Genomic DNA, 16,151 nt, shown 5'->3' with positions numbered 1-16,151 from the left:
CAGGGCGCTATACGGCGTGCCTCTGCATGGACCCTCTCACACAGGTTTCAATTCCCTCCTTTAAAATCGCGGGTGGTCCACTTCTGTCGCCAGTCCACCCCGATCTGGAGCTCTACCTTGATGCACAACGATTACCTTTTGTCCCATAGTTTATTTTCCTGGGTCTTCTTTTCGACAACAAGCTCACTTGGCTGCCTCATATCAGACTTCTGAAGATAGGATGTTTCTATAAACTTAATGTCCTTCGCTTCCTTGCCCACAACTCTTGGTGTGCAGATCGTTCCATTCTTCTCTGCCTTTATTGGGCTTTAGTGCTGTCTCGCTTGGACTATTGTTGCCAATTTTATGGTTCAGCTGCTACTTCCACACTGAACCTCCTGGATCCGGTTCACCATCGTGGTATTTGTGTGGCCACTGGTGCCTGACCTACTAGCCCTTTGATAGTCTCCTGGTTGCAGCTGGGATCGCCCCCCTTTCTGTTCGGCAGTCCAGCTTCTGGTTTTTTATGCAATCGCTGTCCGTTCCTTTCCCACTAATCCTTCCTATTCTATCCTGTTCCCAGACCAAGGACGTCACCCACCTGATTCTCACCCTTCGGTGGGTTTACCGGTTGGGCTCCGCCTTGCGTCTCTTTGCCGTGATTTTCAGCTTCCTTCTTTGTCCTGTCTCCCACGTTCCCTCCCCAACACTCCCCCCCCTCCCCCCCCCTCCCCCCCTCCCCCCCCTCCCCCAACCCTCTTGGTTAGTTTCTCGGCCCCGGATTCGGATGGATCTCCGCCAAGGTCCGAAAGATTTCATTCCCCTGATGGTGTTCTGTTATTTTTTTCCGCTATATTTTATGGGAATTTCGGGATGCTGTTGTTTTTTACACCAATGGCTCTAAATCTGCTGATCATTTGGGATATGCCTTCACGTCCTCTGTTGGCATGGAAAATCATCTTCTGCCAACTGCATGTGGGGTGTTTACCTTTATTAAACAGTCCCAACTCAACCGCGTTTTGTTATGTATGGACTCAATGAGTGGCCTTCAGGCTATTGACTGGTGTTTTTCCCACCATCCTTTGGTCTCAGCCATCCATGACCTTCTCAGTGATCTTGACAATGCTGTTTGTTCTGTTGACATCCTTTGGGTCCTTGGCCATGTAGGTATCCCAGGTAATGAGCTTGCTGATCGTTTGGCTGGGGGAGCAGTCACTTACCCCCGCCCCCTTCCCTGTACCCCTCCTGCGGCAGACGTACGACTTCGTATCAAATCCCACTTCGCACAATCATGGGCCAACTCTTGGGGTGGGGGGGGGGGGCTACCTCCCTGTCTTAATATAAACTTGATGCAATTAAGGTGACACCTGTCCCATGGCATTCTTCCTTCCACCTCTCCCGAAAGGACTCCCAACACTTTACCTTTAATATTCGCAGACGATTCCTGGATGGTTGAACTGGTTCTCAGTTTCCTCTGTGAAAGTGGTTTTTATTTTCAGTGCTAAGGTTTTTAATCTCCCTCTGCAGTAGGGGCAGGGTGGTGAGGGTTGGGGTGTCTCCGATTGTAAGCTGTGTTTGGAGATTCCTTACTTCCCTCCCTGGCCAAGATCCTCTTTTTCTCTCCCTTTGACTCTGTTTTTATCGCTTTTTAGATTTGGTTAGTCTCCTTTTACAATACGCACTTTTACAGTCTAGCGGTAGAACACTTTTGAGTAGCAGGTGATCTTGCCCATACTGTATCAGAAGTGGGATATTTTCTGCCTCTAGCGTAGCCTTGGGGTTGCCCACTGGCTGTCTTCCCTCCTTTTGTTTTCACCATTGACAACACGACTGCACTTTTATGTTTTTTAGACTTTTACCTTTTATCGTTGTGACTCTTCTGAGATGTAAATCTGTCCGAATGGACCACTTTTGAAACAAGGGACTGATGATGACCTTGCTGTTGGGGGAGCAGTCAACCAACCAACTGGCCATCCTGTACTGTCCTGGAGATTGTTTCCTTGCTGAAGTGGGGATCTTCCTTCTTCAGTCTGGAAAGTACCAACTCTTGCTCACTTATGAAATCACCACCTATGAATTTCCTAATGATCCAACTAGTCATATTCTTTTTGCGTATGAGGGACATTGAACCCTTGAGGTGGGATTATCAGTTTCTGTTTGTTGAAGTTTGACAAAAACAAGTGTGCTATAGCTGATCAATGGATGTTTAGAACCAAGTACGGTAAAAAGCCACCAACAGGGAAGGCCATTTACCACTGGCACAACAAATTCATTACAACAGGTTGCTTGTGCCCAGCAAAGAGATGTGGGCGTCCCAGCCATGCTGGGATGGGTATGGCAAGAATTCGATTACCATGTTGATGTGTTTCTCTTCAAAATGCAATATGTATGACATCTGTACAATGTTTAGTTCTTGTGCAATAAATAATTGAAAGTGTTCCCGGACTTTATGTACACCCTGTATATTTGTGACACCTGGAAGAACCTTGACCTTTTCTCAGAAATACGATGTTATTCACAAAATAGAATGTCTATGAAATCTGGTATTATGACACGAGGAAAAACTGGGTGAATTCCAAAGTAAAGACTCATTCCTTTCGTCTTACTACTAGAAAAAGTAATTTTTAATCACTAAATAATTTGCTAACATATACAAATATGTAAACCAGTAGATACAGGGCTATTACAAATGATTGAAGCGATTTCATAAATTCACTGTAGCTCCATTCATTGACGTACGGTCACGACACACTACAGATATGTAGAAAAACTCATAAAGTTTTGTTCGGCTGAAGCCGCACTTCAGGTTTCTGCCGCCAGAGCGCTCGAGAGCGTAGTGAGACAAAATGGCGACAGGAGCCGAGAAAGCGTATGTCGTGCTTGAAATGCACTCACATCAGTCAGTCATAACAGTGCAACAACATTTCAGGACGAAGTTCAACAAAGATCCACCAACTGCTAACTCCATTCGGCAATTGTATGCGCAGTTTAAAGCTTCTGGATGCCTCTGTAAGCGGAAATCAACGGGTCGGCCTGCAGTGAGTGAAGAAACGGTTGAACACGTGTATCTGGACATGCTGGAAAATTGGCTCGTGCCACAACTGGAGACCGACAGCACCGACTTCATCTTTCAACAGGATGGTGCTCCACCGCACTTCCATCATGATGTTCTGCATTTCTTAAACAGGAGATTGGAAAACAGATGGATCGGTCGTGGTGGAGATCATGATCAGCAATTCATGTCATGGCCTCCACACTCTCCCGACTTAACCCCATGCGATTTCTTTCTGTGGGGTTATGTGAAAGATTCAGTGTTTAAACCTCCTCTACCAAGAAACGTGCCAGAACTGCGAGCTCGCATCAACGATGGTTTCGAACTCATTGATGGGGACATGCTACGCCGAATGTGGGAGCAACTTGATTATCGGCTTGATGTCTGCCGAATCACTAAAGGGGCACATATCGAACATTTTGTGAATGCCTAAAAAAACTTTTTGAGTTTTTGTATGTGTGTGCAAAGCATTTTGAAAATATCTCAAATAATAAAGTTATTGTAGAGCTGTGAAATCGCTTCAATCATTTGTAATAACCCTGTATATAAATTTTATTTTATTTTATTTTTTTAAGCAATGTGTAGCAGTAAGTTCCTGAGTTAAGTGCACTGCTAACCACTGACTGTATATTGAACTTCTTTCTAACCTGGTGATAGAAATTCCAGATGTAGTGGAGTTGAAAGGGGAAGTAAGGTTGTTTCCGAAGTATTATTAAATATGTTAAATCTTTTGGTGACGGTTGTAAAAGTTGTAAGTATGATGAGTTGAAGTAGTGCGGGTTTGCAGTATGTGGCAATTGCTGTTACAGCATTTCTTGTCATTACAGATTTCCAGCCTGCCAATTGCTCTTCACAGTTCATCTCAGCTGAGCAAGCTTCAAATGTTACGTCTAAACCATGCCCTCCATATTCATCATCTGTTCCCATAGCTGGATCAGGTGTTTGTTTCATGCCTGCAGCAAAACCATATGATCATCAGAATGAAAGTCCATCAACTTTTATTCATTCAGATGAACAACCTATTGTTCAAGAAACTTCAAGTTATGAAGGAACAGAAAATTTTGTTTTTTCAGATAAAACAGTACGTCATGGATTCGTCAGGTATGTTACACAATGCTTCAGTAAGTGGCTTCATCTCTTTATGAAACAGTATGATTGTGACATAATCCAAAGTTACCTAGGTCCTGTTATTGGAAGGGTGTACGATTTTTTAAATTTTGTTACTGCATTGTGTATTCAATTTTTGTTGTGATAAATACTAGCTTTTTTTATTGTGTTGTGCTCTGATTAATTAAATGCAATTATATAATAGTGAGAGATGTCTTGGAGATTGTTTACTTGTCGCTCCTGATGTTAGCTACTGTTTTGACAGTATGTTTTGTGTTTGACTTTGGTTTCGTATTTCAGGAAGGTGTATTCCATACTAATGTGCCAGCTTGTGGTCACAGCTAGTTTTATTGCTACATTTGTGTATGTGGAAGAAATCAAGGGATTTGTCCAACAAAATCCTGTATTTTTCCCAGTGACATTCATCATAATGTTTGTAATGCTGATACTTATGAGCTGCTGTACTGAACTAAGGCGTAGAACACCAGTGAACTACATTTTACTGGCTCTATTCACTGTAGCAGAGAGCTTACTGTTGGGATGTGTAGCAATGAAATATGACCCTGTTGCAGTAAGTATTAATGAAACAGTTTAATGTAAATTGTTGTCATGTTAATGTAAAAAAAAGTCTTTATTCTCAATTAAGAATAAATTAAATAAATAATTAAAAATTAAACAATAAATTTAATTAATGCTAAATAAAAATAATAAAATAAATTATAAAAATTAAATAATAAATAAATTAAATAAATGTCATACTGATTATCCATGAGGACTTCTTGCAGTCCTTTGTCTGGAAATATTTTCTATTATGACAGTAAGTGTACATTTTCTTGTTATTACAGTTTACACCTCATTTACAGTTTTGTGTTCAGGCTGCAGTAATTGCGATTTAGAAACTTTTCAAAAGGCTAGAAATGACGAGGAAAAATATGATTCTTTTTCGCATTTGGTCATAAATTGATAGAAAAATATTCATCTTGATTTCTCTTCCTTCATTATATTCACTAGCTGAAGTTGAAGAGTTTAACATGTCATATTAAGTCCCAAACAGGACAGATGAGGTCTCATGTTTTCATGTTTTAATCACCTGTGAAGTGTAATGTTTTAATAATAACTGCAATATATGGACAACTGTCAGCTGTCTCAGTTGCAACTGTTAATTGTAAAATTGTTTATATAATGTAGTCTGCATGTCTGGGACCTTGAGGATTTTTCAAAGCTGGACAAATCATTTCTCAAGAAATTCTGAAGATGATAAACACATTTCTTATGTTGTGGTAGATTTGTATTCTGGGAACAACAGTGAACTTTTATGTCTCGTGCAGTGCAGCCAGAGGTCCAATTAAAAACATAGGTGTCGCCTTCTATTTACAGTGCATAGCATATGGGCAAGTTGTTAGGTTAGGTCTGCAACACCATACAGTGCTGTAGGAAAAAACGGTTTTTTTTTGTTTGAGTCTTATCATTTGGATGATGTCAGTAGGAAATCGGCAAGAAATTATATCTACATCAGTACTCCACAAGCTATCTGGGGGTATGTGGCATAGGGCACTTGTGGTACCACTAATTGATCCCCCCCCCCCGATCATGTTCCACTCATGAATGGTGTGTGGAACGAACGAATGTCGGTAAGCATCTGTATCAGCTCTAATGTCTCAAATTTTATAATTGTGGTCATTTTGTAAGATGTATGTGAGAGGAAGTAATATGTTGTCAGACTCTTCCTGAAAAGTACTCCCTCAGAAGTTCAGTAGCAAACCTCTCTGTGATGTACAATTCCTCTCTTGTAGCATCTGCTGCTGGTATTTGTTGAGCATGTTTTTAATGTTCCCATGCTGACGAAATGATCTGATCACAAAACATGTCACTCTTTGTTGGATCTTCTCTGTGTAGAAGTCCTACCTTGATACTATGATTAATTGCTGATGTGAAAAATCAAGGTCTGATTCCTGATAACTGTCTTAAATTTTCTGCCATGGAATTGTCTGGAATAGATGGAACTCAGTTTTGTGAGACCAGTTGGGAAGCACTTGCCGGAAATAAGTGAGGACTTAAACAAACACATTGCCCGAGAAGTGTCAAGGGGAGGAGGGGGGCACCACTTTTTCATTTGATACATGGATTTTTTTGTGCAAATATATGGCTACCAAGAGGAAATTGTGGGACTATGAGTATGTACTAGTAAATAAACTGCAGTGATGTAGCAAACTGAGATGTTTTCTTCAGCTGTAGGTAAATTTCTAATACCAACATAAACATATTGTTTTCATTAAGAGAGGTATTAGTAGCATTAAATGACTTATTCCCTAAGTTGTTATAAATTATAAAAGGTTTATAGTTAACGGAAGATAAAACATAGGATAAGTTAAGGGAAGTGCAATGCAAAACTTCGTTCAATAACAGTACATTACATTTGTTCCTGAAGATCTCACAATGGTTCTGTAAGGTTGTTCTCTCTCTCTCTCTCTCTCTCTCTCTCTCTCTCATTCTTTGAGAGAGAGAGAGAGAGAGAGAGAGAGAGAGAGAGAGAGAGAGATTATATTAACGTGAATAGGCAAAGCAGATGTATTACAGTAGATAAATTAAAAATGCAGTCATTGCAAGCGATTCACCTGCCATGCTCAATTGACAGCATTTCTGACCTCAAATGCTCAAGTGTGTGCAGAAGTACTTTGAGGTTTTGAGAACTTGCCGGCATCTTGCAGACTCTTGGAGGAGAGAAACTGAAATGACTCCAGTAGTCTCAGGAGTACATAGTATCAGAAAGTATTAACATATTTTGCAGTATTTTATTTGACAGTTATGAAAGAGGAACCTTTTTTGATTCTTTGGAGAAAAGAACTTTTGTGCACGCATTGCCAAGTTAAAAAGTAATGAAGTGCATAATACGAGGGGGCACCCAAAAGAAACCCGATTGTTGTCATAAAAAATTTATTGATGAACCTTTTTACAAAATTACTTCAGTCACCTTCAAAATACTCTCCATTACATGCGATGCACTTGTCAAGTCTCTTTTTCCCACTGTTGGAAGCATGTTTAGAACTCTTCAAGTTTGATATTATCCAGTGCCCTTTGCGAAGCTGTTTCTACCGCCTCCACATCTTCATAATGCTCCCCTTTTAGCGTTTTTTTCTTTTGTGGAAATAGGAAAAATTTGCACGGGGCTAGGTCCGGCGAATACGAAGCGTAGGGAACGACAGACCACCTCTGAGATGCCAAATAGTGGGTCACTTGTAAGGCCGTGTGTGCTGGAGCGTTGTGATGCAGAAACCAGTCACCTGATCGCCAAAGTTCCGAGGTTTCCTCCTCACATCCTCTCGCAGACGCCTTTAAACATCCAAGTAAAAGTGCTGGTTAACAGTCTGGCCAGGGGGTACGAATTCCCAATGCACAATTTCATGAACATGAAAAAGACAATGATCATCGTCTTCACATTTGACCTTACTTGCCTTGCTTTTTTTGGTCTGGGAGAGTTGGGAGTCCTCCAATGGCTTGACGCTCGCTTGGTTTCTGGATCATACCCATAAGACCAACTCTCATCCCCTGTAATGACTTTGTTCAAGAAGTTTGGATCACGTGCAATCTCTATCTTCAAGTCCTGACACACATTCATGCGGATGGTTTTTTGCTCATGTGTGAGAAGGTGCGGAACAAATTTAGCAGCAACACGTCTCATGTGCAAATCCTCACTCAACATCCGCTGGCATGAGCTCCAACTGATTCCTGTCTCTGTTGAAATTTGGTCGATCATTTGGCAACGATCCTCGTCGATCTATTGGCAGACCTTTTCAATGTTCTCCTCATTTCGTGAAGTTGAAGGGTGTCCAGAATGAGCTTGGTCCTCAACACACATCTCACCACGTTTAAAGTGCCCAAACCACTCGAAAACCTGTGTGTGGCTCATAGCGTCGTCCTGGAAAGCTTCCTGAAGCATTTGGTGTGTCTCCGTTGCAGTTTTTTTAAGTAGGAAACAAAATTTCACACACACTCTTTGTTCTTTTAAAGTTGCCATAACGACTTCGCAGAGGTAACCCGCTGACAGTCAGAGAAACACAATACCACACTTGCACGTTCAGCTCTACTCTGATGCCATCTGCACAGCTGTTTCATGAAGTTCTCTACTAACACCATCTAGCGTGAGAACCCTGCACTACGTCTACGAGTGGCAGCGCCCTTGGAGTCTGGTTTCTTTTGGGTCCCCCCTCGTACCTAACACTAAATTAAGTTATTAAAAGTGCAGGTAGGATTTTGATTACTGCATAATGGCAAGGAGAGAGTTTCTGAAGGAGAGAAATTTGTTAACATCAAGTATAAACTTAAGTGTCAGGATGTATTTTCTGAAAGTATTTGTGTGGAGTGTAGCCCTGTATGGAAGTGAAACATGAACGATAAATAGTTTAGGCGGGAAGAGAATAGAAGCTTTTGAAATGTGGTGCTACAGAAGAATGCTGAAGATTAGATGGGTGGATCACGTAACTAATGAGATGATACTGAATAGAATTGGGGAGAAGAGGACGTTGTGGCACAACCTGTCTAATAGAAGGGATTGGTTCGTAGGACATGTTCTGAGGCATCAAGGGATCTCCAATTTAGCATTGAAGGGAAGCGTGGAGGGTAAAAATCGTAAAGGGAGACCAAGAGATGAATATAGTAAGCAGATTCCGAAGGATGTAGGTTGCAGTAGTTACTCGGAGAGGAAGAGGCTTTGCAGGATAGGGTAGCGTGGAGAGCTTGCATCAAACCAATCTCTGGACTGAAGACAACAACAACAACAACAACAATATAATCTCCAAATAGTTTTTTGATATAATACTGAAAATCACAAGCAACAGAGTTATCAAATAGATGTAAAGGACTGTATGAAACAAGAAAAGTGGTAGATAAGGGCAATTCAGTTATGGCCATTGATTTCAGTGGATCAAAAGGAAATGATGTGGCTGTTGGTAGGTTTGTCCCAGGTGGAAAGAGAGAATATGGCGAAGTCATAGATATGCAGCACTGAATATGGTAGTGAATAATCACACTAATGGTGTTTCACCATGTGTAATTGTTTTGAGGTTAAAGGAGGAATTGTGCCTTTTGCATCACATCCGTGCATGTGCGCGCGCGCGCACACACACACACACACACACACACACACACACACACACACACACAGCGAGAGTAAGTGAGGGGTGGGGAGAGAAAAAGAAAAAAGGGTGGATAAGACAATATATGGACATAAAATAAAAAAGTGAATTGAAGGCACAGTCGTTAATCGAGGAACACTTAAACTACAGGGAACTGTAGAAGCATCCATTTGGGAGGTTGCAGTTTATAAGAATGCTACTTATACTATGTGTCAGTCTGTCTGAAACTGTGGGTCTCCCTATAACTGGACTGGTAAGTCAGTTCAAAGGCTGCAGTATACCACCTCCAATAAGACCTTGCCTCTGCAGTGCTCAAACCAATCTTCAATAGATGACAGCTTTACAATCAAGGAGACTAGAATGCAGCATTTCAAATGAATAATAAACAAGCAAACAGAATGAGTGGAAACTAACGTTCATAATATGATTTTTAGATTTCCTATTACACTGCAGCTGAATATGAACAAATCTTTAACCTCTTGTAATAATTCACATGACCATTCATTGAAGCTTCTTTCTGAAGTTTGTTCTCATATATGCATTTCTCATGATTTTCTCTTCTTGTTATGCTCATTTCTAAAGTATTCACTTTTCTTCTTCATGGTGTTCACTCCTTATGTCCATTTCTACAATACCTACTTTTCTTCTGATTCCAATTGTTTTTCTATGCATCTACTCAGTGTTAAACAGAGCAATTTTATTCCTAGCACTACTTGCACACCTGTGCTTTTTTTATTATGTTAAATACTGATTTAATGGTAATATCTATTACACTTTCACTGTAGGATACTTAATTCCAGAGTCTGGACAATCTTACGGAAAAATAGATGGCAATGCATGTCAAGTAAGGCACATAGGGGCCTGGAAACAGCGGAATTAACATCATATGCTGTTGAACTACGTAACGTTAGCTGTTAATCTTACTTAGGGGAGTCCTAAATATAGTGCTGTGGCAAGTTAATAGATAGTTGTTGCGTAAATTATTTTCTTGTTGTTTGACTGCTGTGTTGGTTGTGTATTGGCAAACTGATGACACAAAAATCAGGTAGTCAATTTTTTTTTCTTTTTCATGTCCTACCACTTAACAGAAGCCATGCACATGGAATGTTTGCATGGATGAAGAATGCAATTGGTTTTAATTCTATGCCATTACTTTAGTGTCCCTAAAACTATGTAAGTAAGTTATAAAAGGACAACATGTAGGAGATATATGAACAATTTACGGTGTGTCCCAAAAGGTACTTTACAACTTGAGCATAATATAACTCTGTTTGTAATTGACTTGGGGGAAAAAGTAAAGTTTGTTTGACACACCAACTAAAGTTTTTTTATTTAAGGTGATGAACAAATGTATTGTCTTCCAGGTGATAAGAACAGCACAACTGAAAAAGTGGTTTTCTTTGTTGGTGCAGGGTGGTAGGACTATCATAAATGAATTGAAGAATGGTGTCTGCACTGGAAAAGGCACAGTGAGTGGCTTGTATAATTGAAACAAAGTCAGAAACCCAAGTTCAGAGAAATTGCAGAATGTGATGCAGGAAAGTATCACCCTCTCAGCCATCCATAAGAAAATGGCACAGGAACTGTATGCAAACAGGGAGTGTGGATTTGAAGCACAATGTAGGCTGACCAAAGAGAAGCGACCAAAGATTTGGAGAGAATTAGACGTTTTCCAGCATTCACTAATGAAGTCTTTCTGTAAGGCATCTTAAAACTACGAAACCCTTGTAAGACGCTGCACCAGTTACTATGAAAGCATTTGTATCGACTCAATACTCTACATGCCACAACAGTAGCACATGTGGAACTTGATTAAAGGGCCAGGGGGAAAAGAAAAAAAACTTTTTGAGTTGGTGCATTAGATAGGGTGTATATGCCCAGTGACAACTGGGAATTCTTTCATCTGGGAGTAATTTGAGAAAAATCCGGGAATTTTTTAGACTTCCAGGAATTTTCCATTATTTTAGTTTAGTGTCGGCCAACAACAAAATGTGTCAAAGACCATACATTATTTTGTAACATAAAACTGCTTCCAATGCATCTTTCTCATGGCCCTTGTTTTGACGAGTGTGACATCACAACTGTTTACATTTGTGACATGTCATCAGAAAATATTGTGAATAATGGTTTGAGAACCGTTACTTTTAAAGTAAATTTCCTTTTACACAAGATGAATTAGGTTATGTGTGAGAATATGTAGTGAATTTCTTAAATTGTGGAGCATTTAACTTTCATTCAAAACTTCACACTGAGTACCAGCCACTTGGAAAAATTTTAGGCCCAGATGATCAGCCATTTACATCGTTATTTACTGGCACATTTGTGTTTGGTATGTCTTAAAGGGTAACACACACTAAAAAAGACCAAGTTTCAAGGTAAGTTTTTCATATTTTTATTTCTTTCATACATTACAAATTAGACAATAATGATGGCAAAAAATATAATTATCCTTAAAAAGAAGAAGAACTGCAAAAGTTCTTGAGCAATTGAATACGTAACTGGCTTTTCTGTGGAAAAGTCAAAGTGCTTGACAGAACATGTATTCAGCCAGGTAACCCATGAAATGTTCGGTGGATAGCAGTGAAATTTATAATCTGCTTGTCGGAAATATTCAGTTTCTGCAGTTTAAGCTGTGTTCTTATGACCCTGCATAATCACACCCTCAGAAAGAAAAAAAAATTAAAAAAATTTATGACCAATGTAATATGTGGAAGCTTAGCTTTTCTTGTAGCTGTGCTGTATGTGTATTAATTACAGCTTTGAACTTTTCCTATATGTTTAGTTCACGCTGCTTGACAATGATGTTGCTATTGGCCGATTGCATTATGTTTCCTATGCTCTGAATATATGCTGCTTTGGCTGGTGAGATCATGAGACATGAGCTATGATTGGCAGACAAAAGTACATTGCTATCTTGATTTCTGTGCTTTGGAAGCTACCATGCTGTTTTTGGTGGAATTTCTGTTGCTGTATTTGGAAGAATATCTTTTTTATACTTTCATAATGTGAAAGTATGCAGTGTAAATGTTGCTGCGCATGAAGATCTTTTCACTATGCACTGCTTTTTACTGGCTTTCGTTTCCTAAAGTGCTGGGAAATTCTATACTGCTGCACAAAACCTTCACCATTCAGATGATTAGTAAGTGTTACAGCTCCGAGGAAAAGTATATTGTTGCTTAACATGGAAAATATATGCTTTCACCAGGGGTATAACATATTATCATCACAGAAAATGTGTGTTTTTAACTGGGATATCTGAGAAAAATCTGGAGAATTTTTTTTTTTTTAATCTTGTCCCAGATCAGACAAACGTTACTTTTTCTTTAAGTTAATTACAACTTGAGTTATATGAACACTAAAGACATGAAGTACCTTTTGGGACATCTTCTATTTCGTATGTTTACTTGTGTATGGTGAAGTGCAATAGAGCTCTATGACAGTGGTTTGTTTACTCTATGGTGTCACCTGAACATCATAATGTTATGAGCTATTCTGTGCAATTATGAATGTAAAAATGCAGCTCCCATTTTCAGTGAATGTGCTGTGTGTTCTCTTTGCAACTCCATTGTGGGATGGACTGTACCTAATGGTGGTTTAGTATCTTATATCCATCAAATGTTTTCCCAATTTTTAATTGTTATACTTGGTGCCATTGTCAGATCTGACAGTTTTAATTTTTTTCCATTTCTCTTTCTATTGTCTTGCAAAAGTACTAAAACACATGTGGTTGCAAGTAGAGTATTGATCATCTGAAAGTTGCCTTTAATTTAGGCTATGGTCACAATCTTTTTTGTTTAATAGATTACCGGTTTTGGTCTTTAATGACCATCATCAGATCTGCAGCAAAAATGGGAAAAATATAAATACACTCGCAAACTGTATACAGCTTAAGAACAATACATAGAGCATATTGAAAAGTAATACTGACAAAATTTACATTTGTGCGCTTTAAATATGAAGAGGCATACCTGTTTCATAAAAACAAAGTCCTAATGTGCTGCAGCCATAGTGGCATCGTCAAATGCTAAATTGCGGAATCAGCACCAGCATCGTCAAATACATATAAATCACATCACATGCACGAGTCATGTTGTCAGTAAAACTACTGTTTAAAACAAGCTGCCATACAGTAGCCACAAGATGTTTGTGTTGTAAGTTGACCAGATTTTTTGTCGCTAATGTCGGCATACACTAGTTTTCAATAATTAATTGAAACATTGAAAATAAAAGGGGAGATACAATAGTTAGTCTGTAATAAGCTTATAAAGTATAAGAGGTGTTACAGTAATAAAAAGCAATAAAAAGAAGAAAACGACAAAAGTAATATTGTTAAGAAGACGAAGAGTTAAAAAACAGTGGTTGACATATGCTCTAGTGCCAATATTCTAAACAATGACATAAATATTAAACACCGTTGATATTGCACAAGGTAATATTAAACAAGATAAAACAAATTGCTAAAGGAGCCACAAATGAAAGAAAATATAGTTCTGCACATAATCAGCTCTCTATGTTAGCACTAATGCCAGAATTCCGCACATACGGGAAGTAGTTGGAGGAACGTGACCGGCCGAGGGCCCCTCGTACCCTGCGGTACTCGGTTGCAAGAAAAAAATGATAAAATTCAGTGACAGTGGATGATCTACATTATCTGATTAATGCAGTCTATGAAATGAATAAAGAAGGAACAGGAACTTACTAGAGTCATGCGTAAAACGTATGAAAACGAAGTAAATATGTGATGCACTCAATACTAGGTGAATATTGCAAACACACTATATGTAACAGAGGCGTGCAGTGATTAGGGTAAAACATTGTCAAATAAAGTGAAGTAGGCATTGGGCACAAAATCATTTTGCCAGTTAAGCAGTTTATTTGGCTCTCTATTTTTTGCTTTATAGATTTCAAGCTCCTCTAACAAATTAAGAGCACGGCCCTTTTCCACCCTGTGAAGAATACACATACAATTCTCAATGCTCCCTATGGAATGACCAGTACCAGACAAATGCTGTCCTAAAGCCATTTTGTTTCGTGGCTGTGAGTGTTCTTTGAACCTTAATGTAAAAGAACGGCCTGTTGGACCTATATAACATTTGTCACAGTAACTGCAGTCAATCCTGTATACTCCAGAGCCATCAAATTTATCATACTTCCCTTTAAATTTATGTTTTATTTGTAGTTTTACAGTGTTATTGACCTGAAAGCCACTTCTGACATCAGACTTTTTAAAACATTTTTCTATTTGCAGGGACATTTTGCTGTTAAATTTCATAGGAATAGTTTTTATTCTATTTTTGTCGGTTATCTTTTGTGTGTGTGTGTGTGTGTGTGTGTGTGTGTGTGTGTGTGTGTGTGTGTGTGTGTGTGTGTGTGCCTCTCTTGCATGTCTGCTGTTGGAGTTGTTTGATCATCTCTATGATGCTTTCGTGCTTTCTAAATGAACATGTAATGAAACATGCTGCTCTCCTTTGCATCTTCTCTATTTCCTGCATCAGTCCTGTCTGGTATGGATCCTATACTGGTGAGCGGTATTCAGATATTGCTCCAACGAGGGTTTCGTAAGCTACTTCCTTTGTTAAAGGAGTATATGCTGATGATTCTTCCAATAAAACTGTCTGTCATCTGCTTTTCCTGTGATTAGTTGTATGTGGTTGTTCCACTTTAAATTGTTCTGTGCACATACTGCTAGATATTATATGGAAGTAACTGCTTCCTGTGATTGTTCTGGAGTCATGAAGTCATACATTAATCAGGGACTGGAAAATGTTGCGTATATTTTTATCAAAATTAATGTCTGTTTTTGAAGAAAAAAAAATTCTGTTTTTTTATTTGTAAATAATTAGATGCACACGTTTAAAATATTAACACACAGCCTCAGTGCTTTGAAACTATTTTTTTAAAAATGTTGATTCGAGAACTTTTTTACCAGAATGTTTGCCTTTGCTGTATTTAAGCTTTCAAGACATAGTTGGTCTATTGACAAGCAGCACGTGCTGGTGAACTGAATGTTTCTTTCATTTAATCAAGCAATGAAAAATCCAGGATGGAGTGTAACAATATTATGAAAGGAAATTGGCTACTCACCATACAGTGTAGATGCTGCGTCGCAGATAGGCACAAGAAAAAGACTGTCACAGTATATTTATTTTCCCATTCAGTTAAGTGATTTCAAAATCTGCAGAATTTCAGTGTCGACCTGTCATGGGCATTCATTACTGCGCGACCCATACATAACAATGCTAGTGAAAAGACACTTTGTGTAGAAATAGACCAAAAATAACTGTGTTCAAAAGTTAGAGGAAGAATTTCAGCACAGTTGAAATACACGACAGGTTTTGTTTTCCAGTTGCTGTAGGGCAGAGCGCGGACGTTATATATTGACAGATGGCCAAGAGTGTAAACACATGATAATTTTTACTGCTAGAGATGAGATTTATTATTAGGGATGGCTTTTCCTGAAACAAGAATAACCAATTGCTGCAATTGGAAAGTGGTCATGTGACATCCCTCCATTTGACTGAAATCGGCAGTTGGGCATGTGACACCCTTCACTCACTTCATGGTGCGATCTTTGTCTTAATTGCCAAAATTATGGAAGCATTGTTAAGGATTTGATTGCAGCTAAATTTTTGTCACAAGCAAGACTGTAAATATGACCGCTGCTTTTTTCATTCACAGCATTTTAAGCTGTGCTCTTAGTTTCCTAGCTAACCGCACCTTTGAAAATTGATACATTCTGAATAACCAGAAAAGTGTTAATGACTGACAAGATTATAAATATGATTGCTGCTTGTTTCATTCACAGTAATTTAAGCTGTGTTCTCGGGCTCCTGCCTATCCACACTGTCAGAAATCATGACATGTTTGGGGGAGGAGGGATG

The 16,151-nt window shown here is 39.0% G+C and overlaps 1 protein-coding gene across 1 annotated transcript in view; it reads left to right on the top strand.

The window, feature by feature from the left end:
• Nucleotides 1–16,151, top strand: part of LOC126475171 (protein lifeguard 1-like) — an 80,775-nt gene that overhangs the window by 49,462 nt on the left and 15,162 nt on the right. The window contains exons 2-3 of the mRNA XM_050102800.1: nt 3,859–4,132; nt 4,439–4,709. Of these exons, the coding sequence (XP_049958757.1) occupies nt 3,859–4,132; nt 4,439–4,709 (545 nt within the window). The remainder of the gene's footprint in view (nt 1–3,858; nt 4,133–4,438; nt 4,710–16,151) is intronic.

This window comes from Schistocerca serialis, chromosome 4 (genome assembly GCF_023864345.2).
Source record: "Schistocerca serialis cubense isolate TAMUIC-IGC-003099 chromosome 4, iqSchSeri2.2, whole genome shotgun sequence".
NCBI lineage: Eukaryota > Metazoa > Arthropoda > Insecta > Orthoptera > Acrididae > Schistocerca > Schistocerca serialis.
This window is presented reverse-complemented; position numbering and strand designations above follow the sequence as displayed.